The sequence below is a fragment of the Budorcas taxicolor genome, chromosome 2, assembly GCF_023091745.1.
Source record: "Budorcas taxicolor isolate Tak-1 chromosome 2, Takin1.1, whole genome shotgun sequence".
NCBI lineage: Eukaryota > Metazoa > Chordata > Mammalia > Artiodactyla > Bovidae > Budorcas > Budorcas taxicolor.
The window spans coordinates 172808627-172834670 of NC_068911.1; the positions used below are offsets into that span (position 1 = coordinate 172808627).

The 26044-nt window shown below is 43.4% G+C and overlaps 1 protein-coding gene across 1 annotated transcript in view; it reads right to left on the minus strand.

Annotated features, from left to right (window-relative positions):
• RCAN3 (RCAN family member 3) overlaps window positions 1–21198 on the minus strand; it is a 29997-nt gene extending 8799 nt beyond the window's left edge. The window contains exons 1-2 of the mRNA XM_052635688.1: window positions 21121–21198; window positions 12457–12697 (exon numbers count right to left, since the gene is read on the minus strand). Of these exons, the coding sequence (XP_052491648.1) occupies window positions 12457–12651 (195 nt within the window). The 5' untranslated portion in view covers window positions 12652–12697; window positions 21121–21198. The remainder of the gene's footprint in view (window positions 1–12456; window positions 12698–21120) is intronic.
• Between the last annotated feature and the right edge of the window lie 4846 nt (window positions 21199–26044).

Consider the following 26044-nt stretch of genomic DNA (forward strand, 5'->3'; position numbering starts at 1 on the left):
CCAGGCAAGAATACTGGAGTGGGTTGCCATTTCCTCCTCCAGGGGATCTTCCCGACCCAGGGATCGAACCCAGGTCTCCCACATTGCAGGCAGATTCTTTAACCTCTGAGCCACCAGGGAAGCCTAATTTTTAACTTAGGCTACCTTATTAAGTGGTAAGAATTCTATTATATATTTTAGATATAAGTCCTTTGTCAAATCTATGTGTTTTAAATATTGTCCTTGCTTTCCTTTTTCATTATGAACAGTATTTTTTAAAAAGCAAAAAAAAAAAATTTTTTTTAATGAAGTCCATGTGTAGACTTTAAAAAACTACTTTGTGCTTTTTGTGTCAAATTGAGAAATCTCTGCCATACCCACGGTCACTAGGATTTTCTCCCATGTTTTCTTGTAGATGTTTGATAGCTTAGTTTTTACATTTAGGTCTAGGATCCACTTCAAGTTACTTTTTGTATGTGAGACAAGAGTTAGAGTTCACTTTTTTTCCCCCATATGGCTATCCCTTTGTTCCAGCACCCATGGTTGAAATAATTATCCTTCCCTCAGTACACTGAAAACTATTCAACATAGTTGAAAGAAATTAAAGGCCCAAATAAGTAGAGACACAACCACTTCCTCTTCAGGGAATCACCTGTTTGACATTATTGATTCTATGTATATTTACTCTCAGTTTCATTAATTTCTACTCTTTGTTCTTTGAGTTTTTCCTTTTTCTATTGCCTTAAGATGGATGCTGAGTCTATAATTTTTCAATTTTCTCCTTCTTAATAGAAACATTTAAGGAGTATATATTTCTAAATATTATTTTTTAGCTATTCCCACAAGTTTGAATATATATTTTCATTATTATTTGATTATAAATATTTAGTTTAATTTCCATTATGATTTCTTCCTTGTCTCATGAACTGTTTAGATATTTCTTAAATTCCAAATAGGTGGGAGATTTTGCTTGCTAACTTTTTAACGTCTCATTTATTTTCATTATGATCAGAGGTTTTTCTCCAGAGATATCAATCCTTCAATATTTTTGAGACTTGCTTTTGTTACAATATTTCATCCATTTCCATAAATCTGCTATGTGCGCTTGAAATGTCTTTCTGTAGCTGTTGGGTGCCGGACCATATTAAGCTCGTGTTCTTTAGAAGTTCTATATACTGATTTCTTTAAGACGGGGTGTCTGTTTGAACTACTGATTACCGATAGGCTTGTTAAGATCTCCCACTATTAGGTGGATTTATTTTTCCTTGTAATTTGCTCACTTTGGCTTCATACATTTTTACAGATATGTTAACGAATCTGTCTGCCAATGCAGGAGGCTAAGATTTGATCCCTGAGTCAGGAAGAGCCCTTGGAGAAGGAAATGGCAACCTGCTCCAGTATCCTTGTCTGGAAAATCCCACGGACAGAGGAGCCTGGCGGCCGAGAGTCCAAGGGTCACAAAAGAGTCAGATACGATTTAGTGACTAAACAATGAGAAAAACAAAAAACAAGTTTAGAATTGTTTTGTCTTCCTTGTGGACTAAATCTTTTATCATTAGCAGCCTCTCTATTTCTCTAGGAAGTCTTTTGTCTTAAAGGCTGTTTTGTCTGATATTAATGCAGCTGGTGTAGCTTTCTGTTAGTCACACAGTCGACTGCTGAACGACCAAGGGTTAGGGTCACCAACCCTGCCCAGCTGAAAGTCTGCATATACCTTTGCAGGGGCCCTTCGCATCCACGGTTCCACACCCATGAATTAAACCAGCCATGCAGCCTGCACAGCACTACAGTTTACTGGGAAAAAAATCTGCATATAAGAGGGCCTGTGCAGTTCAAATCTGTGTTGTTCAAGAGTCAACTGTATATTGCACAGAACTCAATTCCTATCCTTTATTTCTGAACTTTATGTATTCTTTTGTTTTAAATATACCTCCTAAAAACGTGTGTAGATAATTAGCTACTTGATAATCACATCCTTCTTCCTATTTCCTTTCCAAACACTTGTTAAAAGCATTCCAGAAATACGCCATAACTGAATGTAACATGCAGATGACAGCAATGAGTTATAGGTATCTCTCTCGTCTAAATCCCAATATGTGTGCACCGATCAAGAATGATTCAAAAATGTAGCCAATCAGGAGCTGATGAGACTTTTTCTCAGTTTTGCTGTTTTTTTCCCCTCTCTTTCACATGCATTTCCCCCTTAATGTGGCATAAATTCAGCTTATGGACTGTGTGACTCTAAGGTCCGAGGTGAGCAGAAGATACGAACAGTTTATGCAGAGGCAGAACTTTCCCTGTTTCCTATTTGAGGAAAAAGGTCAGCGCCCTTGGCTGGTGGCTCCGCCCCTCACTGTGTCCACAGACATCAGCACATGGATTCCTGAGCTGTCCCTAACATCCCGGTAACAGCACAAAGGGGCTTTAGAAGAACGGAGACAGGAGGCGAGGGCTTTTTCTATGGACATGGGCTTGAAAGCACCCAGGACAAACAGAATCCATTCAGAAACCAAATTATTTTTTTCCCCTCCTTAAACTGTTTTAGAAATAATGCACTGGAGCTGCCCTGGGCCCTCACTGAGGCGCGTGGGCTCTCCATTGCTGGGTTCGAGCTCTCTCTGGTTGCAGAGGGCGGCTTCCTCCCCAGCTGCGGCGCGTGGGCTCCTCTTGTGGGGCAGGGGCTCTAGGGTCCCCAGGCTCAGCAGTTGGGGCACAGGGGCTCCAGAGCCCACATGGTCAGTCCTTGTGCTGAGCGGGCTTGATTACCCCGCAGCATGCGGGATCTTATTTTTTGGCAGGCAGATGCTTAACCACTGGACCACCAGGGAAGCTGTAGAAATAATTCCCTTTTATAGGTTCCTGAATTTCCTAATGATATAAAAGTAACACCATCCTGTTAAATGGGGGACAGTTGCACATTTATTCCCCAGAAGATCGCGGGGATCCCATAAAATCCAGAGCATCACTGACCACTCTACTTCTTCAGAGGTCACTTATTGTTCATCTCTGGCACTACAACAGTTATAAGGAAAGCAAATAATTTGGCCTAAAATCCCAGGCTTTTCCTGTTATGTAAGTTTTCCACAAAATAGAGACCAGAGCTGCCTTCATATGCAGAAATCACTCATGCAATAAGTGAGCAGTAAAAATGACTACAAATAGCTAGCACCTAAAATATGTTAAGGAAAACACATAACCAACACAGTTTCTTGGGAACTCAAGGTTACTCTGCAGCTGGGCCTTGGGTGCACTAAAATCACTGAAGGGGAAAATGGGAAGGCCAGATAGGAAAATAGGCTTCAGGGAGTGACAGGTAAGGACAGCTGCTAGATGCGCGTTTCTCAACCTTCCCAGAATTATGGCTGCTCTACCCTTTGGTCCCCTGCCCAAGGCAGAGAAGGCGATGTTTATCAATTCACTGAGGAACAAACTATGAAAATGATTGTGCTGCACCCGTCTGCCTTGAACCAAAAAATGCTGAGGCATCCATCATTTCTGTACATTAAGTTGGAAAGTGAAAGTCACTCAGTTGTGCCCGACTCTTTGCAACTGTATAGTCCATGGAATTCTCCAGGCCAGAATACTGGAGTGGGTAGCCTTTCCCTTCTCCAGGGGATCTTCCCAACCCAGGGATCAAACTCAGGTCTCCCGCATTGCAGGCGGATTGTTTACCAGCTGAGCCACAAGAGAAGCACAAGAATACTGGAGTGGGTAGCCTATCCCTTTCTCCAGCGGATCTTCCCAACCCAGGAATTGAACCAGGGTCTTCTGCATTGCAGGAGGATGTTTTTTTTTTTACCAACTGTGCTATCAGGAAAGCACAGAAGTGACGTTTCAATCCATTCAGCAGTGAAATTATCTTTGGAGTCCTAAGGCAAGAGAATTTCACATTCTCTTTCGGTAAATCTGAGATAGAAAGTTCCACCCATCCAGAAGTCCAGTGGCTACAGGTTCACCGATGCCAGAGCCAAGGTTATTGGTTTTGCCTTTCTTCCCCATGGCTAAGGTGGAAAGGATTCTGTGATGACGCTTTACAGAAGATGTGTGCACAGTGCAGAAGTCATTTTCCAGCAGCTGAGTGGGTAACTGCTCACCCTAAACACCGAGAAAATGCAGACTGCCACTTCAGGAGGGGAGCGAGACCCACAACCACAGCCACCACCTGGTCACACTAACAGCTAAGCTCAGACGCATACACACATGTGCACACACACACACTCACTCACACACTCCCTCACACAATCTGCAAGTCACAAAGGTACTGACTGCACTCAATGAATGATACTCAAGCCCTGCAGCCCATCAATAAACAAAAACACTCCATTTGGCTTTTCTGGGGAATATCTATTAGAGACACACAGTCTTCAAAACCATAACTATGAGAACTTCCAGTGAGGTCCCAGCTGTTGACAGCCCCCCAGCAGCACCCATGGCTTTTGCCTTTTTGCTTTTTTTAGCCTAAAGTTTGTTTAGTTGTTTACTAAAGACAGCAGGGAAGACAGAGTAACAGATTTTAAGGCCTCCTGGAGGAAAGCACAGGTGGAACAAAAGTAGGGAGAAAGGACAAATGGAGAAGCAGAGAATTCTGTCCCCAGTGAACGGTCCTCTGGCCACCCCACTGAGCTACTGTTTTCACGGGCGCTTTGAAGAAGCAGTCCAATTACAGGGCAGTTAGCCAATCTAAGACTCAAAGTGGCCTGCAAAAACACTTCAGGTTTGCAAACGCATCCAGGTACCTGGGCTCCAACAGTTTTTTTCTAAAAACATTTATTTGCTTATTTATGCTACACTGGGTTCTTAGTTGTGATATATGGGGTCTAGTTTCCTGACCCAGACCCCCTACATTGGAGCACAGTGTCTTAGCCACTGGACCACCAGGGAAGTTCCCACAATTTTGATCTAAAACATCAGAGGTTGAGGAAAACCACAAACATGAGTTCTTCCCCTAAAAACCAGGAGAATTTCCCCAGGAACAGGGAAACAGTTTCAGTTGCTCTGTTCCCAGTCCTCAGGCTGCAGCTGTCAAGGGCAGTACTGTCCACTGGTGCGACTGCACAAGGAAACCTGCAAAGCCCCTCTCTAGGGTGTCCACCCGGATCCTCACTTCCTCCTTCTTGCTCTCCCACGAAGCAGGAGAGACCAGGGAAGCTCAGGTTCAGCCTGCAGTCTCCAAGAGTGTGAGCATCCTGAAAGGCGGGGAAGACGAGGAACTGTTTCAGGCTGAAAGAGGCGAAATAAAAGAGACTGGATTTTTGTTGTTATAAAGGACATTACTGGAACCATGGGAAAACTTGAATGGGGTCTGAGGATTAGAACCATGTAATGTGTCAATGTTAATTTCCTGAATTTTGTTTTTGTTTTGTTTTCTTAGAATGCCCTTGTTTGTAGCAAATACATATTAAAATATTGGGGGTAATGGCCACCATGGCTGGCAACTGACTCTTGGAATGGTTTAGAGAAAAAGTCCTTTGTACACCCAAACTAGTGAAAGCAGTTCTATTATTCAGTGACCTCAAGTGTCACTTCTCCAGACAGGCTTTCCCTGACCACTCTGGTTGAACATCGTCTCCCATCAAGCCAGTCTCTAGCCCTCCTCTGTCTTTATTTTTATTAAGTAATTTTGTTTATTTCTTTTTGGCAGTGCTGGGTCTTCACTGCTGGGCAGGATTTTCTCTGGTTGCAGCCGGTGGGGGCTACTCTACAGCTGTGATGCACGGACTTCTCAGCTTGACGGCTTATCTCCTTGTGGACCACAGGCCCTAGAGTGCACGTGGCCTCCATGCTGGCGGCGCCTGGGCTCGACAGCACAGCAGGCTCAGTGGTTGCGGCGCATGGGGCTTCGCTGCTCTGCGGCTTGTGGAATCGTCGCGGGTCAGGGACTGCACCCACATGCCCTGCGCTGGCAGGTGGGTTCTTTACCCCTGAGCCCCCAGGGAAGCCCCGCTCCACAGTGCTTTCTTCTTCATGTGTGTGTTCAGTCACTCAGTCATGCCTGATGCTTCACACCCTGTGGACTGCAGCCTGCCAGGCTCCTCTATCCATGGGATTTCCCAAGCCAAGAATATTGGAGTGGTTGCCATTTCCTCTTGCAGGGAATCTTTCCAACTCAGGGAATCAAATCCACGTCTTCTGCATCGGCAAGCAGATTCTTTAACACCGGGCCACTGAGGAAGCCCATTTTCTTCATCGTACTTGTATTATCTGAACTTCTGATTCACTGGTTTGCATGTTAAATATTTTCCTCTTCTAATGTTCCGCTGGAGCTGGAGCTTCATTGTGTCCACCGCTGTCTCCCTAGAACCTTTAATCGTGACTGCTACAACGCTCATTAAACACTTACTGAATACACAAATCAAGGTCAGCTGTAGAGTCTGTAAACCGATGGTCTCTAAGAATGTGACAGCTCACCTGACTATTCAGTGATCTTTTAATATGCCTGACAGTTAGGATAACTAAATTACTAACTAAATGATCTAAGACACTTTTCAACTCTTGTTTTTGAGACAAAGTATTCACAAGGGAAGCTACAAACATAATATAAGATAAATGAAGATAGCTTCATTTCAAAATCTTACATCTGAAAATTCCGAAATGTTCTATCTAAGACGGGGTGTCAGAGGACCCAGCACTAGTCCAGGAACTTTGCTTCTGGTCCACAACAATGCTTGGTACAGAAATTGAGAGGATACGTCTAGGAACGTTACAGAAAGTTTGCACTGCTATAATATTCTTATTGCATTTTATAAATCTGTGATAGTCTGGGGGAAAACCTGGTCCTTCACAAAGCAATACATTTGAGAAGGTTTTGTCTACAGTTTATGCAAAAGCATGTTAAAAGGAAAACAAATGTTAACTACCAGACTGGCAAAAATGCTTATTTCTGAAAAAATAAAGTACTGGTGATGCTACAGAGCAATGGGAACTCTTTTGCAGGGCTGGTAGGAATGCAAACAGTTGTAGCTTCACAGACTATTTGACAGTCTCTGCTAAGATTGTGTAAAAGCACAACCTGATGAGCCAACAATATCATTCCTGTTTACATACCCTGAGAAGACTCCCCCACTTCCACCGTGATATACACAAGACACACAGAACATTCACAACATCGCTGCTGCAAGAGCAACATCTCAAAAATAACCTAAATGTCCAACATAAGAATGAGTAAATAATGGGATATTTGTAAACTAGGACAGTATATATAGCAAGGGAAATGCAATATATATTTCAATATGGATTAATCTTATAGATACAACATTGGGGAAAAAACTGATCTAATTATGCCTTTTATATAAAATTTAAAAATGTAAAATCTTATGTATTTCACTGGTGTTAATAGTTTTCAGCATACGGATCCTGCATATACTCTGTTGGATCTAAGTATTTCATGGTGCTATTGTAATGTTTTTAAATTTCAATGTCCAAATGTTGACTGCTGGTAAATAGACATGTGGTTGCTTTTATCTATTGACTCTGTATCCTACAAACTTCTTAAACTCACTTATTGTTGTTGTTCAGCCACCCAGTCATGTCTGATTCTTTGTGACCCCATGGACTGCAGGACGCCTATATAAAAAGTCAAACTCATTTATTAGTACAGTTTTTGTGTAGATTTCTTTCTAAAGAGACAATCATGTCAACTGAAAATGGAGCAAAATTTAAAAACTGTACATACACATACACAGAGTATTACGTTTGAACTAGAAGAAATGCCAATACAGGTATCTGCCAGTTTTTAAAAGTTTGTTTTGTGCCACTTTGCTTTTACAAAGGACCTGCACTAGAACCTATTTTCTGTAACAGAAAGAAGTCCAAGGAGGATTTTTCCTTTTTTGAAAAAAGGTGAAAATCACATTCAGCATCTGTCTTGCAGCAGCTGTCATGGAGGCAGCATGCCCCCCGAGTGGCAAGAGCGGCTCCACCAAGCTCCTTCCTAGGAAACTACCCTCAGCTTCCAGCATCAAGCACATTAGCCTGGAATTGGGTCTGTGAGCATCTGTGCTTTACCTTAATTTATTTTGCACATCTGTTAGCAAGATTGCCCCCAAGGAACTGCTTTTCTGCTTTATACCATTGCAGCTTATAAAAGATTTCATAGGAAAACTACTTTCAGAGAGAGGGGGAAAGTAGACCATTTTGGCCTACAAATACACCAATTTCATATTCACTGGAAGGACTGATGCTGAAGCTGAAGCTCCAATACTTTGGCCACCTGATGCCAAGAGCAGACTCACTGGAAAAGGCCCTGATGTCGGCAAAGATTGAAGGCGGGAAGAGAAGGGGACGACAGAGGATGAGATGGTTGGATGGCATCACCGACTCGATGGACCTGAGTTTGAGTAAGCTCCGGGAGTTGGTGATGGACAGGGAGGCCTGGCATGCTGCAGTCCATTGGGTCAGAGAGTTGGACACAAGTGAGCGACTGAACTGAACTGAACTATAATAAAAGGTTAAAATTGCATGGGAAATGATAAACACAGAGTTCAGGATAATGGTTATCTCTGGGAGAAGAGACAAGAGGCTCAACTGTATTAGTAAGATTTTATTTGCTAAATTGGGTGGGCCCGTAGTTTTCCTTTACATTAGTCTTTACCTTTTCGCACAACCTAGAAACTGCCCCCTTTTTGAGAGGTTGAGATAGTGCCTCCGCACAGGAAGAATCACCAAACTTGGAAGTCATTAGCCTGTGTCTTCCCTGGGCTCCTAGGGAAAGTGGAATCCAAGGCAAGGGCACACACAGGAAGCTTGTTTTGGGAAGTAACCCCATGGGATAAGGTTAGAAGAAGGAAGACAGGAAAAGTCTGTCCTCCTGTCCAGGTTGTGTTACCAAGCTGGTCACCTCTGTGAGCAATGGGGGCTTGATCCTGCTATGAGCCCTGGAAGGAGCCAAGGAATTGGGGGCTGGAGAGTCAGAGAAGGAGGGACTTACTCACTGGCTTCGGCCCCGCACCGGTCAAGTCGATTTGCATTTCCCTAACTATTTGTGACATTGAGCATCTTTCCGTGGTTACTGGCCATTCTTTGGAGAAATGTCTATTCAAATCCTTTGCCCAAAAATTGGTTGTATATACCCAATTTGGTTTTTGTTGTTGAATTTTAGGAGTTCTTTATATATTCTGGGTATTAATCCCTTATTAGATACATGATTTGAAAACATTTTCTCCCATTCTGTAGGCTGCCTTTTCTCTCTATGAACAGTGTCAATTGATGCACACATTTTTAATTGTGATGAAGTCCTAAGGTGTCTGTTTTCTCTATTGCTACCTGTGCTTTTGGTGTCCTACTGGAGAAATTAATGCCAAATCCAATGTCAAGAAGCTTTCCCTCTATGTTTTCTTCTAAGTTTATAACTTTAGCTCTCACATTTAGGTCTTGAATCTATTTTTAGTTAACTTTTGTATACCGTGTAAGGTAAGGGTCCAACTTCATCCTGTTGCATGTGAATTTCCAGTTTTCCCAGCATTATTTGTTGAAAAGACTGTCCTTTCCCCATTGAATGGTCTTGACATCCTTGTTGAAAATCATATGACCATATATCCAAGGATTCATTTCTAGACTCTCTGTTCTATTTAACTTGTCAATATGTCTACCTTTGTGGTGGGCTTTCTTTTTTTTAATTTATTTTTTAATTGAAGGATAATTGCTTTACAGAATTTTGTGGTTTTCTGTCAAACATCAACATGAATCAGCCATAAGTGTACACATGTCCCCTCCCTCTGGAACCTCCCTCCCATCTCCCTCCCCATCCCACCCCTCTAGGTTGACACAGAGCCCCTGTTTGTTCATCTTTATGCCAATACCACACTGTTCTTTTTTTAACTGAGATACAATTGACATTAAGTACCACACTGCTTTGATTACTATAGCTTTGTATTAAGTTTTGAAATCAGAAAGTGTTTGAGTCCTCCAACTTCGTTCTTTTTCAAAATTGCTTTGGTTATTTGGAGGTCTCCTGAGAGTCTACAAATTTTAGGAAGAGTTTTCCAATTTCTGCAGGAAATATCTTTGGTATCTTGATAGCGACTGTGCCAAATTTGTAGATTGCTTTAGGTAGTACTGACACTTTAACAATAGTAAGTATTTCAGCCCACAGATATGAATATCTTTTCATTTATTTGTATTATCTTTAATTTCTTTCAGCAATATTTTGTAGTTTTCAGTGAATAAGTGAAAAATGGGTTCTAAAAGCAAGCTCAATTACTCTGCTACTCTGAAATGACTATGTAGAAGACCTGAATAGGATTTCTTCTAGCTCTAAACTTCTATGATTCTCTAGTATTTAATCTAGCCTTAAAGTTAACTAAATTTTTACTAATTCTTGGCCAGAATGGTACTACAGATTCAATTAAGTATTTACTGAAACCGTGTTACCTTCTAGGCACTGTTAAAAATACAGTTCACTAAACAGAAACATTCTTCCTTTGAATCTCCCTTTTCAATTTCCAGATTTCAAACAAATCAGTTTCCTCAAAAGACTTATTTCTTCTGGATTGAACGCTGTATTAGAACATTCAACAACTGATTAGGAGAATCAGAGGATTTCAGTTAACTTCTAAATATCATTTATTTTTCTTAAGTAATATGTTCTATTAATCTTTAAATGGAGGATATAGAAACCAGATGCTTGACAGGAAGATCTGTATCATGCATATGATTACACGGACCAGAGAGAAATTTGGGCCAGTGTATCTGAAATCATAATTTCAGGCTAAATCTCCTACGCACTACTGAACCTCACTGAGCTCAGTACGTCTGTCTCTCCATCACAACTCTGTATCACTAATCCTCAATAAATATCTTACAGAATCCATTCATTCAACCTAACAGGTGTTGCTCTGTACTAGGCAACTGTATTAGATGCTAGGTGTCACTGATCAAAAAGCAGGACCAGGAGAGCAAGTAGAGATGTCCTAATATATCCCAAGCTTTGTCGTTAGAAAAACAAATCTACAATTGTATGGTAAGTAGGTCAGGAGAAGCAGTTTTATGTACAAAGGGTAGTGCTTTGCGAACAGACTAATCCAAAAGCGACATGCATTTCTTTATAAAGTCAGGTCCCAGCTGGAGTGCTGCTTTGCATCAACATTTACCAAGATCCCTCAGACACATAGACCAAAGCAGTAAGGAGAAGCACTCCAATTTCCCCCACCAGGCCACCGTGGAATGAAACGCACACACACATTCTCTTTTTTATAGGTAAATAATGAATGAGCTAAAGAGTAGACATCTTCAAAAAAATAAATAAATAAACTCAATCATTTTGCCCTGGGGCAGGTTGCAGCAAGCAAAAAAAGAAATACTGAGAACTCTGTTAAAATGAAATCACTGCGCTCATACTCAGTAGCTAAGTCGTGTCTGATTCTTTTACAACCCCGTGGACTGTAGCCCATCAGGCTCCTCTGTCCATGAGATTTTCCAGGCCAGAAAACTGGAGTGGGTTGCCACTTCCTCCTCCAGGGGATCTTCTCTACCCAGGACTGAACCCCTGTCTCCCGCATCTTCAGCACTGGCAGGAGGATCCTTTACCACTGAGGCACCTGGGAAGCCCCAAATGAAATCATAAACAGTCCTAATCATGTTATTAGCCTCAGAAAAAGGCTTAAAATAAGTTCGTCTTTTGTGAATTTACTACCAAGTAATAAGAAGTGAGGCTAAAAGTCACTTAGCTTTTCTTTAACCACAAGCTACAAAAATGAATGACCGAGTGTATCAATGGATGAACTTATTAAGACTTCATTCAGCATTCACTATAAACCAGTGCTTCTCAAAATATTTATGGGCTAGGGCTGGATTTTAAGCATTTTCTATCTGTTGCAGGCTGAAATTCTCATGCTGCTGCTGCTGCTAAGTTGCTTCAGTTGTGTCCGACTCTGTGCGACCTCACAGACGGCAGCCCACCAGGCTGCCCTGTCCCTGGGATTCTCCAGGCAAGAACACTGGAGTGGGTTGCCATTTCCTTCTCCAATGCATGAAAGTGAAAAGTCAAAGTGAAGTCACTCAGTCGTGTCTGACTCTTAGCGACCCCACGGACTGCAGCCTACCAGGCTCCTCCGTCCATGGGATTTTCCAGGCAAGAGTACTGGAGTGGGGTGCCATTGCTTTCTCTGATATTCTCATAAAACATAATAAAAATGCCAGAAGGCTGAAAGTGAAAGTTGCTCAGCCGTGTCCGACTCTGAGACCCGATGGACTGCAGCCCTCCAGGCTCCTCTGTTCATCGGATTCTCCAGGCAAGAGTATTGGAGTGGGTTGCCATACCCTAATGCAGGGCATCGTCCCAACCCAGGGATCGAACTTGTGTCTCCCTCATTGCAGGCAGATTCTTTACTGTGTCTGAGCCACCAGTGAGCCCCAAAACACTTCTCTACCTGCCATGGACCAATAACAAATTTTGCAAATAGGCAGCTAGCAACTGCTTCCCCGAATCCACACACATTCAACACACTAGCAAAGACAGAGAAAGGTAGGAGGTATGCCTACCTTCTGCTCCGGCACCTCGAACACTGCTTCATGGACTCTGCAGGCAAAAAGTGAGGTAGGCAGGTCACTTAAATCCATCATCTCTTCCAAGTCATCTTCATTTTCACCAAAAACCATCTCTTCTTCCTCTTCGTGATCAGTGCTGCAAAGATCTGACTGGCTATCATTCCAAGACTTCATAGCGTCCCTCAGCATTTTCCTCTAAAAGCAGATCGTCTCCGTTTTTAAAGTTCGAGGATGTCTACCAGGCATCAAGTGTTTAAAAAAAGAGAAAACAACAGAGATAAGATATTGAAGGTCCAATAAGGTTCCAATCAATTCTCAAGACAGCAATTCATTAAAGGAGGCAATTTTATTCGGGAAAGATCAATCAACGTTGAAATCAACTCATCAGGGTCCTCAGCAATGAATTTTATACATACTAATTTGATTTGCTTAGCATATTTTACATAAGATATTTCACAGGCAATGACTTATTATGAAAAATAAAGGCTGGAAGTTTTCTAGTGAAATGAGGTGGTGGGGGCGGGGGGCGGATAATACAAAAGGAGATACTATCAACATACACATCTGTTTACAAGCAGGGGGAAGGAAAACGTGAACCAGAACCTCCTTCACATATTTGTTTGGGATTTAGGTCCACAACACTGAAACTTGGCAGAGCAGAAGAAAACCCACACGGATTCACTCACCATCTGCACCCTGAAATATGGCCTGCAATGAGCTGACTTCACCTTTTTTAACCAATCCGTTTTTTTGAATATACTCTCGAAGAATTAAGTTACACAGAACCAAAAGCTCTATATAAAGTCGGTCCTTGTTAATGTCAGAAATATTAACTACAGGCAAAATCTGACATAGAAGACAATTTAAAAAATGTCCTTTCACTGAATGCTTAAAAATAAATCCCTTTACCAGCATGGAGTGGATAGTGTCCCTCTGTTAAATAATGAACAGCAACTGCCTTATAAGACTATTTTTACCCATTTTTATCTCTTCTGATGAACTGCACACGACACCCACCAGGCAGGTGCCTTGAACATTACACATTTCAAGATGCTGGAATTTAAGTCATTACCTATCAGGCGCAAGAAAATTAAATAAGCATGATTATTACTACCTCAATATTACCTAATCTGTGATTTTTCTCTTTTATTTCAAAGAACATGAAGTTGCAAATAGATTGCTTACAAAGAGTACAATATAGAATGTTAATTATGGGGAAAAAATAGTGATTTCCCCCCGTTATTCCACTATATCAATCAGGAAAGGCTAATTCTAAAAAGTAAATCTTCACTTGTTTTTATAAACATTTTCCGAATCTATACTGCATGCCAGGTACAGGGAGCCATGAGATGAATAAAGCATGGTTCCTATCCTCAAGGAGCTCCCACCCAGCAAGAATTTCTCCTCAACGACACCAACTACCTCAAAAGGATCTTGGCACCTATACATTTTTTTGTTTTCTGTGTGCCTTTTTTTTTTTTTTTTAAATTTGGCTGCACTGGGTCTTAGCTGCAGCATAAGAACTCTTTTTTTTTTTTAATAGGAGGATAATTCCTTTACAATGTTGTGTTGGTTTCTGCCATACAACAACATGAATCAGCCGTAGCTACACATAGGTCCCACCCCCTTTCCGATCCCACCCCTCTAGGTTGTCACAGAGCACCTAGTTGAGGTCCCTGAGTTATACAGCAACTTCCCACTAGCTATCTATTTTGCATACGGTAATGCATACGTTTCTGCTCATCTCTCATTCTTCCCTCTCTCTCCTTCCTCCTGGCCCCCCGCCACCAGCCCCCGCTGTGTCCACAAATCTGTTCTCCGTGTCTGCATCTCTATTCCTGCCCAGCAAGTAGGTTCATCAGTGCCATTTCTCTCGATTCCATATATACATGTTAGTGTATGATATTTTTCTCTTTCTGACTTACTCCTCTCTGTATAAAGGCTCTAGGTTCATCCATTCCACTAGAACTGAGTCAAATTCGTTCCTTTTCACAGCATGTGAACTCGTAGTTGCGGCATGCGGTATCTAGTTCCCTGACCAGGGATCAAACTCGGGTCACTGTTTTAGAGCTCAGAATTTTTTCCCCCCTCTTTGGCTGCCCTGCACAGCATGTAGAATCTTAGTTCCCTGACCAGGAATCGAACCTGTGCCTCGTGCATTAGAAGTACACAGTCTTAACCACTGGACCGCCAGGGAAGCCCTGCCTCCTATAGTTTTAATGTATCGGTCTCCACCCAGTCTTTCTTCTTCCTTAGCAAACATACTTCTACCCAAGTCCCTGCCCTCACCCCACCCCAGTTTTGAAAAAAGAAAGATTTTCCATTTGGAGTCTGCCTGCCCCTCAATCCACCTCCCTCTGTCTCTGCTTCCCCTTTTCTAGAGGCGTCCTGGAAAGAGGAATCTCCTTGACTCCCATCACTCCTGAATTCCAGGCAGCTGGACTCCTGTCACCACCTTCCAGCTGAACCGGCCTTGACTGGACAGCAGCAGCCTCCTCGGGGTTGGCACCTGCCTCCGGACGGCCCCGGCCCCACCCATCCACCGTGGGATGTCTCTGTGCCCCTGCCTCCCAGCTCTCCCTCCTCCTCATCTGTCCTCAAAGTGGCTCCTCTCTCTCCACTCAGCCTTGACAACTCTGTCTCCTTGAGGTTTCAACCCCATCCTCTTTGTCATCTTACTCTTCCTGAGCGCTTTCATCCACGCCCCAGCATTTAACTCCGCTGCCACCAGTGTTTCTCAACTCTGCTTCCTGCTTCCCTGTGGTCCACCCGCATGACATGTGTCTATCAAGACAGTCTCTTGCTTCCGACAATTACTCTTAAGCCAGGAAAGATGTCACCGAAGTGAAGGGGGAAGCAGGATCTTGGGCACTGGAGGGGATGGTGGTTTGAAAACCAACGTGACCCTGAGAGATTCTAACCTGCCCTCAAGTCCTTCCTGCCTTTGCACACGGAAAATCACAGGTCTGTGTGAGTTACGTACCTGGACTCGGCCTCTCTCTCCTGAGATCTAGACTTGCAGACTAGTCTTTTAGCTTTCCACTGGATATGCCTAACTGGGTAGCGCACAGGCAACTACACCTGTTTAAAACTTCTTCCAGTAGATTACTGCGCTGGAAATCTCCAATCTGTAAAGCGGCCTGATAGGGAGCACCTGGTATCTCATTGTGACTTTCACTGTAACCTTTTCTTCAGGACCAAGTTGGGTAGGGTAGTCTGTAGGTTTCACAGCACTTTGTTCATTTCGCTGTTACAGTACTTACGATTGTTTGTTCACAAATCACTCTCAGCCACCAGAGCGTAAGTGCCTTTGAATCCCTAGTCCCTGGCCCAGTTTCTAGCTCACAGTATATGCTTAATAAGGATCGCTGAATGAAAGCAGATAGCGTCGTGATACGGCAGCACAGACAAAGGAAAATTTAATTCTGCATGAGGGTGAAAGACAGCGTCTCAGAAGAGAATCTCAGCAAGAAGAGAATGGGGTGCATTCGAGGCGAAGTCAACAGTACATGGACAAAGGCGGGGAGACAGAAAGGTCAGCAGGCACAAGACATGAGGTCTGCCGTGGCTGGAGCAGACCGTGTTTGGTGGGGATGGCGGGAGACAAAGTCAGAAAGGTGGGCTTGGGCCGGGCTGCCTTGAAAGCAGGGTTGCAGAGTTCTGACATAGAAATTAGCCAAGTTTAGGGCTTCCCTGGTGGTCCGGTGGCTAAGAATCCATTGCAGGGGACACCGTTTTGATCCCTGGTCCATGAAGACTCCACACGCCGCAGGGCAGCTGACCCCGGGCGCCACCACTGCTGAGGCTGCACTCTAGAGCGGAGCTCCCCAGCTAGAAGAAGCTAGCACAATGAGAACCCCACATCCCACAGCCAGAGAAAGCCCGTGCGCAGCAATGAGAGCCCAGTGCAGACAAAATAGACAAAAATTTAAAACTTAGTCAATATCAGCATGGTAGTGAAGGTTTTAGGCAATTTAACTTTCAGTATGACTACAAGTGGGCGGTCTTTTTATCTCTTATCTCTTAAGAGACACTAATGCTTTATTCCCCGCCCCATTAAGAAGAGGCAAGGAAAACACTGGACCTGGTTGGAGAGTCAGGGAGCTCTGAATGGCTAGATTTTAAAATTTGGGAGAGTCAAACTATATTTGGTAAGATTTTCTATTGGTCTCAAGTACCTTCTTCCAACCTCCAAAAAGAAAAAAAAAAAAATCAGAGCACAAGAAACAATCCTTCACCTGACTTAAAAAATTCTTAGAATGTTACACCTTCATTTCCTGTTTTCTACTTTCATTTCAGGGCAACTTTTTCTTTTGATATAATTTCAAACAGAAAAACTATAAGAATAGTATGAGAAATTCCTGTATACCCTTTTCTCAGAGTTACCAATTACTTACATTTTGGCCCATTTTAAAAATCATTCGCTCATTTTTCTATATACACGTTTTTCCCTAGAACCACTGAGATTAAGACAGTATTGCTCCTTTCACTCTCAAATACTTCACTGTATAAGAACAAGATCATTTTCTTGTATAATCCACAGTTCAATTCTCACAACCAAGGACTTTAACAATGATATATCACTGTTACTGAAATCAGAGTCTATTTTCAAGATTTGCCCATTATCCCCTATAATTTACATAGGTTATTTTACAGGTATTTCCCCTTCAGTTTTTTTAGATGATTGTTAAATTATTTGCCTTTCATCAAAAATTATTTCAATAATCTTTATAGTATTGCTACATTTTCTTCACCAATACATTAGTGTATATTTGATACAGTTTAAAAGGATGGATTAATGAAATCCCTACAAATAAGTCTGAACAATCTTTAAATATATATCTCAGGAAGATTCGGGCTTGATAATCAGAGTTTTCTAGATTTAAACTCTGTCTCCTGCCCCGAGTACTCCTGACCCAGGGATCGAACTCACGTCTCTTGTGTCCTGCATTGGCAGGTGGAATCTTGACCACTGCACCACCTGGGAAGCCTGCCCCCAGTGCTCGATGTTAGGCACATTAGTACGCCTCCTTTTCTGTTTCCTCAACTATAAAATGGGGGTAATAATAATCCTTATCCAATAAGGATACTAGAAGTTCTAAATCAGAGAATACATGTTGTGTGCTCAGAATGATGCTTTGCATATAGTTGGTGATCAATAATTAATTATTTTTACATAGGCACAATCTATGCCAAGATATTTTTGGGTGGAAACGATCCCAATAACATCAGAACCTTTGATGGAACTGATATTAAAATTACAAAATGAGAAAAATACACGCCCAAATGATCTAATGCTAGGCAACAAAAAGGACAAAAATAAAGCTAAAAAAACAAAAGCAACACTTTGAATCATTTCAAGAAGACTGTTCAGTTGCAGCTATCAATAAAACCAGTTCCAGAGCAACCACTGGTGTGGTGATATAGCTCCAGTATGAAACCATGTAAACATTTAAAAACAGAGAGCTAGCTGAAAAAGTCCATGGTGTACTTTTCAAGGACTTCGAAGAACTTTAGGTTGTAATTCAGTGCATGCAGTATTAGAGACATCATCTTTCACCTGATGGTTCTCTTGCTAAAGGCCTGCTGTGAGAGTTTTTTTTTTTTTTTTGGATATAGCTTAAATCAACATTGTCAACCATTTCATAATTTTCTGATATCACAAATGCAGCTACATGTGAACAGAGATATGATCAGAATCAACCAGTGGAAAAAACAACCTTAGCACATCTGTAAAGAAATCATAAGTTATTTCAGCTGGTACTTAAGAAATAGCTTGATTTTACTAAGAAAAGAATTTACAGAAGTACACTGCTTCAAGGTTGATATTACAGGAGTCTGTTAACTCTGCTCCGCTGCAACCCCTACAAGACTAAGGTGTCCCTCAATTTCCTAGCTCAGGGAAAATGGATCGGAAAGGGCTGGACCAATATCCATCTGCTTTTATAAGCAAAAGTCTGTGGTAATCAGGATTTAGCATCATCTGCAGCACAACTGTAGCTGTGGCTGGCTTCTGGCAAATTGTTTCTTCATGGAAATATCAAATGAGTGGAAAACTCCAAGTAGCATGACCATCTGCTCAGATACAAGCCTTGTGACAAAAGTAATCATCAAGGGAAAATGTCAAGCATGTGAATCTGACTTTGCATTTTAAACTCTGATCAGGAAAAGGTAAATTCCTCTTCCAGGATTAAAAAATAATAATAATTTTTCAAAACAGTATGCTTCTCAACTTGGTGAATATTTAACATACCTTAGCTAGATGCAACTTATTATTTTCTGACGTGATCAATCAATACTGGAAGCAAACAAATACCTTATTTCCAGCTCCACAAGTGCCCTGCTGAATAACCTGGGAAAAGTCATCTGGCTTTTTGGGTTACATTTTTCCTCTCAATATATAATGAGGAAAATACTTAGAGATGTTGTTGAACTACTAGATACCTTTTAAAATTTCCATATTATAAGTTTAGACTAAATTCCTTTTTTTTTTTTTTTTTTTTTTTCAAAAAAAGAACCCTCTGGATTGTCAGTGTGAGGGTTTCAGATAGCTTTCTTGCAAGTCTGTTATCTTTCACTTCCTCCCCATTCACTACTTACAGGCAGAAAATCTTACTACTTTCTAGTAGTTGTGGTAAGGAAAAAAAAATGGTGCCATAGTAAAGGTGAAAATTAGATTTTTGAATTTTGTATGTTTCAACGGCCTGTGCCCTCTTTTCATATGTAATTCAGCAAGGGTCCTGTTATAATTACTGAGATGCAGTGAAGTACTTTTCAGCAGGAGAGAGAAATAACAAGAACGAACTGACAGAACAAATGAAAATAACTGGTTTTAAAGAACAACTGAAGTACAGATATAAGGACTGACGCTATTTCTTTCACAGCATGTAATTCGTTTCCCTTCACTATAACCTTTACATTCGAGGGGAAAAGTGGAGATACACTGTCTGTCTGGCCTCCACCTCCTGTAGTTCTCTGGTCTAGATAATAAATGGCATTGAACTTTAGAGCTCCCATTATTTCACAGACTTCAGTCTAATGGATTTCCAGATCACACTTTTTCATGATGCTTTCAACCACTATATCCTCCAGCACCATACAAAATCTGTACTCACTTGTAACCGTTAACATGCACATGTTTAGATGTTTTACAAATGTTCTAATTCAACAGCGGAAAAAAAATCTTGCCTTCTCAAAAAGCACTGAGATCTCTTCCCACTCTAAGAAAGAAGTTTTGCTAACCCAGTAAAACATAAAGCTGACAGCGTGGCTAAAGATGGGGACCTGAGTTTTCAAGCCTTTCACTGTCTTTCTGCATCAAAAGTCCATTTCTAGAAAACCAATACAAAACCCCCACCAAAAAGCACGACCGTCAGGTGATACACAAACATCTATATTCTGAGTCTCAATATTTTGTGTTTTATAATTTAGTATTTTGAATCACAACTAATGAAACAGTCTTAAAATTAATCATTTTAAATCCTATGTAATCACAGCTACAACGAGTCATGCGTGTGTTCTCCATCGGTTCTGACTCTTTGTGAGCCCATGGGCTGTAACCCACCAGGCTCCTCTGACCATGGGACTTTCCAGGCAAGATTACTGGAGTGGGTTGCCATTTCCTCCTCCAGGGGATCTTCCCGACTCAGGGATCGAACCTGCGTCTCCCGAGTCTCCTGCACCGGCAGGCGGATTCTTTACCAGGGAATCCCTCAATCGATTATCAAATAGTACATGTGAGACTCCATGAAATGCAGAGACTTCAGCCTTCCGTGGTGGCTCAGCGGTAAAGAATCCAACTGCCAACGCAGGAGAGGTGGGTTCCATCCCAGGGTCGGGAAGATTCCCTGGAGAAGAAAATGGCAACCCACTCCAGTATTCTTGCCTGGAGAATCCCATGGACAGAGGAGCCTGGCGGGCTACAGTCCATCGGGTCGCAAAGAGTCGGACACGATTTAGAGACTCAACAACAACAGGTGACTTTCAATAAGAGGGAGTTAATACTTTTGAGCACTGCCGTAAAGCATCACGTTAAATAATTGTTAGTATCTGCAACACGGACCCGAACTGCTCCCTGCCCTAGGCTCCTAATCTCCTGAAGGAGATGATCAGATTTTGCACGGAAGCTGAGACGAAGCAAGCTGAAAACAGACCACTACTGCTCTATTGGGATTATCCCTGGTGTTGGCCCAGGCAGCAGAAGGAAGCAGACAGACAAGTTTCAAGAAGTTATCCAACAGGTAATGCGATGGTTACACACGCACCACTGAGAAAGGAGAACAACCACAACAACAAAGATGGGCTTCCACCTTCTGGTCGCCCCGGAGCAGGTTGGACCTGTCAGCTTTTCAAAGGGTCAAACAGCTGTTGGGAGACAGATCCTTTCTCTTGGTTGTGTTCTGCAAATACATCATCCCAGAGCTGTCAGAGAAGACCCTGGGCGCGAGAAGGGCTGGACCTGGGAGGCAAAGGCGCAGCATCTCTGGGGTCTGGCGCACACGGAGCGCCCACCCCTCCAGGGCACAGGCGGACTGTTTCTTTCTTTTCTTTTTTTTTTTTTAACTTTCCACACCCAGTGCACCCCAATCCTCCCGAGCCGGGTGCAGAGCCTGCTCGGAGAGGCGGGCGCGGGCCCCACCCGGCGAAGCGGAGACTCACCTGCGCGAGTGGTCGCCGCAGCAGGCAGGCAGGTAAGGGAAGGAGAGGCCGGGGCTGCCAGACGGGCTACGCGGGAGCTCGGGGGTCGCAAAGGGGCTGGGCCTCTGGGGAGACACGGCGGGAGATGGCCGCGGCTGAGTCTGTGCGGCGCCGGTTGCCGGGCCGCCACGCCCTCGACCCCGGCGCGAGCTACTCCCTGGGCGCAGGGCGCGAGCCGCCACCGGGCGAGCTGGGCGGTTGGCGTCGGGCGCGCGCGCCCGGCCCCGCGCGGCTCAGCTCCGCCTCCGGCGAGCGCGCGCGGCGCAGGCGCTCGAGGTCTGCGCCCGGCAGGGGCGCGCCGGGCCCCTACGCCAACAGGAAGCGGCCACGCCCCTCGCGTGCGGCCGTGTGGGCTGGGAGCGGCCGTGTGGGCGGGGCGCGGCCGCGCGCTCTGGGCTTGCCTTCCCGGGTTTTCTCTTCCGCGGAGAGCTTGGGGGCTCGGGCTGTCACGCTGGGTGGGTGGTGTTAAGGTTCCCTCGACGGCGGGACCTTAGGCGATCTTTGCGTCTTGCATCGTGACCAAAAATAGCTTCTCTCTCTCTCTTTTTTTTTTCTGTTTGGCCCTATTATGTCGATGGCAAGAATAATTAGTAGGAATATTACGAACATTTACTGCGAGCCAATTACTATGTACACTGCACCGCTTGCTTTGCAGGATTTACCTCATGTAACCTCGCAAGCAGCGAACCGAACATTGTTATCCTCCTGTTATAGATAAGATGGGCTTCCAGGGGCTTAATTGCCCATGGAGAGCAGCTAGTTATGTGGGTGGCTGAGCTATAGGTTGCATCGGAGTGCTGTGCCTTTTTCTGCGCTTTGAGCCAAGGTGGAATTCTGGCGCCTTCCCGCCTGCCTTTCCTCTCCACTCTCCCCTCCCTTCTCTCCATCGTATGTACAATACTAACAATATTTACATTTCTAATATTTTATTTCTTGTTTGCAAAACGCTTTTCATGACACAGTCTTTCTTGATTCTCCCTGAATTCTCCGGAAACAGTGGGGCATAATTATGTTCTTTTACAAATAGATCAAAGGCCTAAGCTGTTCAATAAGTTGTCCAAAGTTACAGTCTTAGAACTGAGGTTTCCTTTGGCAGGTTATTAAAAAAAAAAAAAAAAAATTCCCCCCAGGCATCTGAGCCAAGCCTGGAAGGGAGCCTGCCTCTCCTTCTCTTGGTTCACAGAGAGGTAAACAGTGGCACAGAACAAGAAGGGAATTTGTCTGAAGGATGTGAAATTAGAAGAAAACCAGTTTCTGATCTCGCAGACATAGCTGCCTCTGAGGCAAAGTGAAGCAAACTGAGGGTCAAAATCAAGGAAGCCCTGCTGTTAGGCACTTAGCCTCTGGGTTCAGGGGACAGGAAGAAGGTTTAAGGTGTGTAGAATATGTGGATCTAGAGACTCATACAGAATGAACTAAGTCAGAAAGGGAAAAAGAACTATCGTGTATTTATATATATACTCTTCCCCTTGAACTGCAAGATCAAACCAGTTAATCCTAAAGGAAATCAACCCTGAATATTCCCTGGAAGGACTGTGAAGCTGAAGCTCCAATACGTTGATCATCTGATGAAAAGAGCCGACTCATTGGAAAAGACCCTGATGCTGGGAAAGATAGAAGGCAGGAGGAGAAGGGAATGACAGAGGATGAAGTGGTTGGATGGCATCACCAACTCAATGGACATGAGTTTGAGTAAGCTCCGGGAGTTGGTGATGGACAGGGAGGCCTGGCATGCTGCAGTCCATGGGGTCGCAAAGAGCTGGACACCACTGAGCGACTGAACTGAACTGAATGGAAACCTACTATGTAGCACAGGGAACTCTATTAGGTGCTCTGTGGTGACCTAAATTGGGAAGGATATCCAAAAAAGAGGGGATATATGAATAGTTATGGCTGATTCACAGCAGAGGCTGACACAGCACTGTGAGGCAACTATATTCCAACAAAAACAAACTAAAAATTAAAAAATAAGATGTGTAGAATATATGTAATCTCTGTTAGATTTAAACTAAGGAAACAGGGTTGCGTTATGGCCCCAATCACTCTTAACAATTGACCTGGCACTATCACAGAGATATGTCCAGGGGATCACCCCTCTGGCTTCCTGTTCATTGCTTCTGATGTTTCTGCTGCTTCCAACCCTGCTGCCTTCTACCCCCTACCAAGTTCTCACTTTTATATGCTTAAAAAACATCTACCAAGAGCCACTTTGTCTGTTACAGTCCCCCTAAGAACCGCAGTTTTTCTTCTCTAAATTTCTCGAACACAGCAACTTCAGCAAAAGTTGAGGTTTTCGTTTAAAATGAATTTGGAAACCGCTGCATCCTGTACCCCTGCATGGGGATCCGTTAATGCGTCTAACCACAGAAATGGCTCTGAGAGACCCTAAAGTAAAAAGACTGGTTTATTGTTGTTCAGTCACTCAGTCACGTCCAACTCTTTGCGACCCAACAGACTGTAGCAAGCCAAGCTCCCATATCCTTCACCAGCTCCCAGAGCTTGCTCAGACGCACGTCCATTGAGTCAGTGATGCCATCCAACCATCTCATCCTCTGTTGTCCCCTTCTCTGCCTGCCTTCGATCTTTCCCAGCATCAAGGTCTTTTCCAACGAGTCAGTTCTTCACATCAGGTGGCCAGAGTATTGGAACTTCAGCTTCAGCATCAGTCCTTCCAATGAATATTTAGGGTTAATTTCCTTTAGGATGGACTGGTTTGATCTCCTTGATGTCCAAGGGACTCTCAAGAGTCTTCCCCAGCACCACAGTTTGCAGGCATCAGTTCTTCAGCACTCAGCCTTCTTTATGATCCAACTCTCGGGTCCATACATGACTACTGGAAAAACCATAGCCTTGAGTAGATGGACCTGTTGGTCCGTCTAGTCAAAGCTAAAACAGACTGATTTAGCCTTGTTCGACTCAGGGTTTCCCTGAGATATTAGGCCTTGGGCTGGGTACTAGGCTTATACAAATCTACACTTCAGGAGTTCACAGGCAGGGGAGACCGATAAGCAAACAAGTAACCACAACACAGTTTTGTATATACAAATAGAGACATTCGCAAAGTGCTGACAATGCAGAGGAAGACGAGAGCAATTCTACCTGGAAAACTGAGGAAAGGCTTTGTATTAAGAAGTTATTTGAGGAGGAGTTTTCTAGGTGAAGAATATGGAAAAGGACATTCCCTAGAAATAGTGGCATATTTAGAGATATAAAGATATATCTTTGCATTAGTCTCTGGGATAAGTATTAAATATTATTCAAAAGTTTTTTTTGCATGTAATAAGCCACTCAAGTTGGATTAAACAATAAATGGAATTCATTAACTCATGTAACTCAGAAATGTGGGCTTCAGGCATGGCTGGATCTAGGAGCTTAAAAGTATGACATCAGAATTTGATTTCCATTTCACTCTGTTTTCCTTTGTGTTGACTTCATTCTGAGGCTGTCTTTCCTCAGGAGATGGCAGAATGACTGCTAACAACTTCAAATCATATCTTACTGGCAGAGAGGTTTTTTCCTCCATGCTGTGAATGAAAGTCCCAGAACTGCATTTTGTTGATCTAACTTGGGTTTCTTGTGCATCATCAAGCCACTCTCTTCAGAAGGGGGATTGAGTACTCCAACAGCCCAGACCTGGGGCATGTGCTAACCTCCAGAGCTAAGGTGTGGTGGCGTGTGCACGTGGGCACGCTCAGTCACTCAGTCGTGTCTGACTCTTTGTGACCCTATGAACTGTAGCCCACCAGGCTCCTCTGTCCTTGGGATTCTCCAAGAAAGAGTACTGGAGTGGATTGCCATTTCCTCCTCCAGGGAATCCTCCTCACCCACAATGGAACTCATGTCTCCTGCCTTGGCAGGTGGACTCTTTACCACTGAGCCACTGGGAAGCCCTTACGGTGTGATCAGCAGCTCTTACATCTCTGAGAACTAGGGAAAGGGGACTTTCTCTGTGACCAAAAATGTATTTTTGGTTCCTTTATCTACTCTACTTTTTTTCTTCCTAATTTGTGTCTCTGGAGGTGACCTGCATACACTGCTTCAATGGGTCCCTTATACTCTGGCTTATCGTCAGATTTATCCATAAAAGACATTGGAAGATCTCAGAGAGTTGAGGAGGATGAAGTAAGAGTATTATTCCACGGGACTTGCCCTTCTGAGTCACTGCAGGCTGGCTACATACCTCTGCTGAGTCTTCTGTTGTGTGCCGCTCTCCACACAGCTCTCGCTCCTGGTTCTGGTGGTCTCCCTTCTCTTTTCCTAAGTGGTGGTATTAATAGCTCTCTTCTGCTGGCAGTCTTGGGGTTTCATCCCATCATTTCTTCCTGTTTCCCTTAACCCTGCCCACACATTTGTACACACCCTTTACCAAACTCAGCTTAGATTAACCTTCTGCTGGAACTTTGACGGTTACGCTCACCAAAGATAATTCAAGTTTTTTATTACCCAAAGAAAGGGAAATGAGTAAAGATCAGGCAACAACGATAAGATGGCAATACTGGTTTGGTGGTGTTATTACAATGAGGCAGACCAGAAATGACGGTGGCTTGGACAAGGAAGTGGTAAAAAATAGTATGTTCCTGGTGATATTTAAAGGCAAAGTTAACAAAATTTCCTGATGAATTAATGCAGGTTATGAGCAATAGAGATGGAAGCAGCTAGAAGACACAGATCTGGAGCCTAGGAGTGGGCTCAGATGAAGGGCAGTGATTTTGGAAGGAGGTGTGCTGGGTAGTTGAAATTATTGACTCACGTGAGATGACTCAGGAGGAGCAGGTGGGAAAAAACACAAAAAGGGCAAAGAGCAGAATCCAAAACAACCTCAGTCTTTACATGGTGAGCAGGGGAAGAGGTGCCATCTTGTAGACGTCAGCTAGGCTGCCGGTAA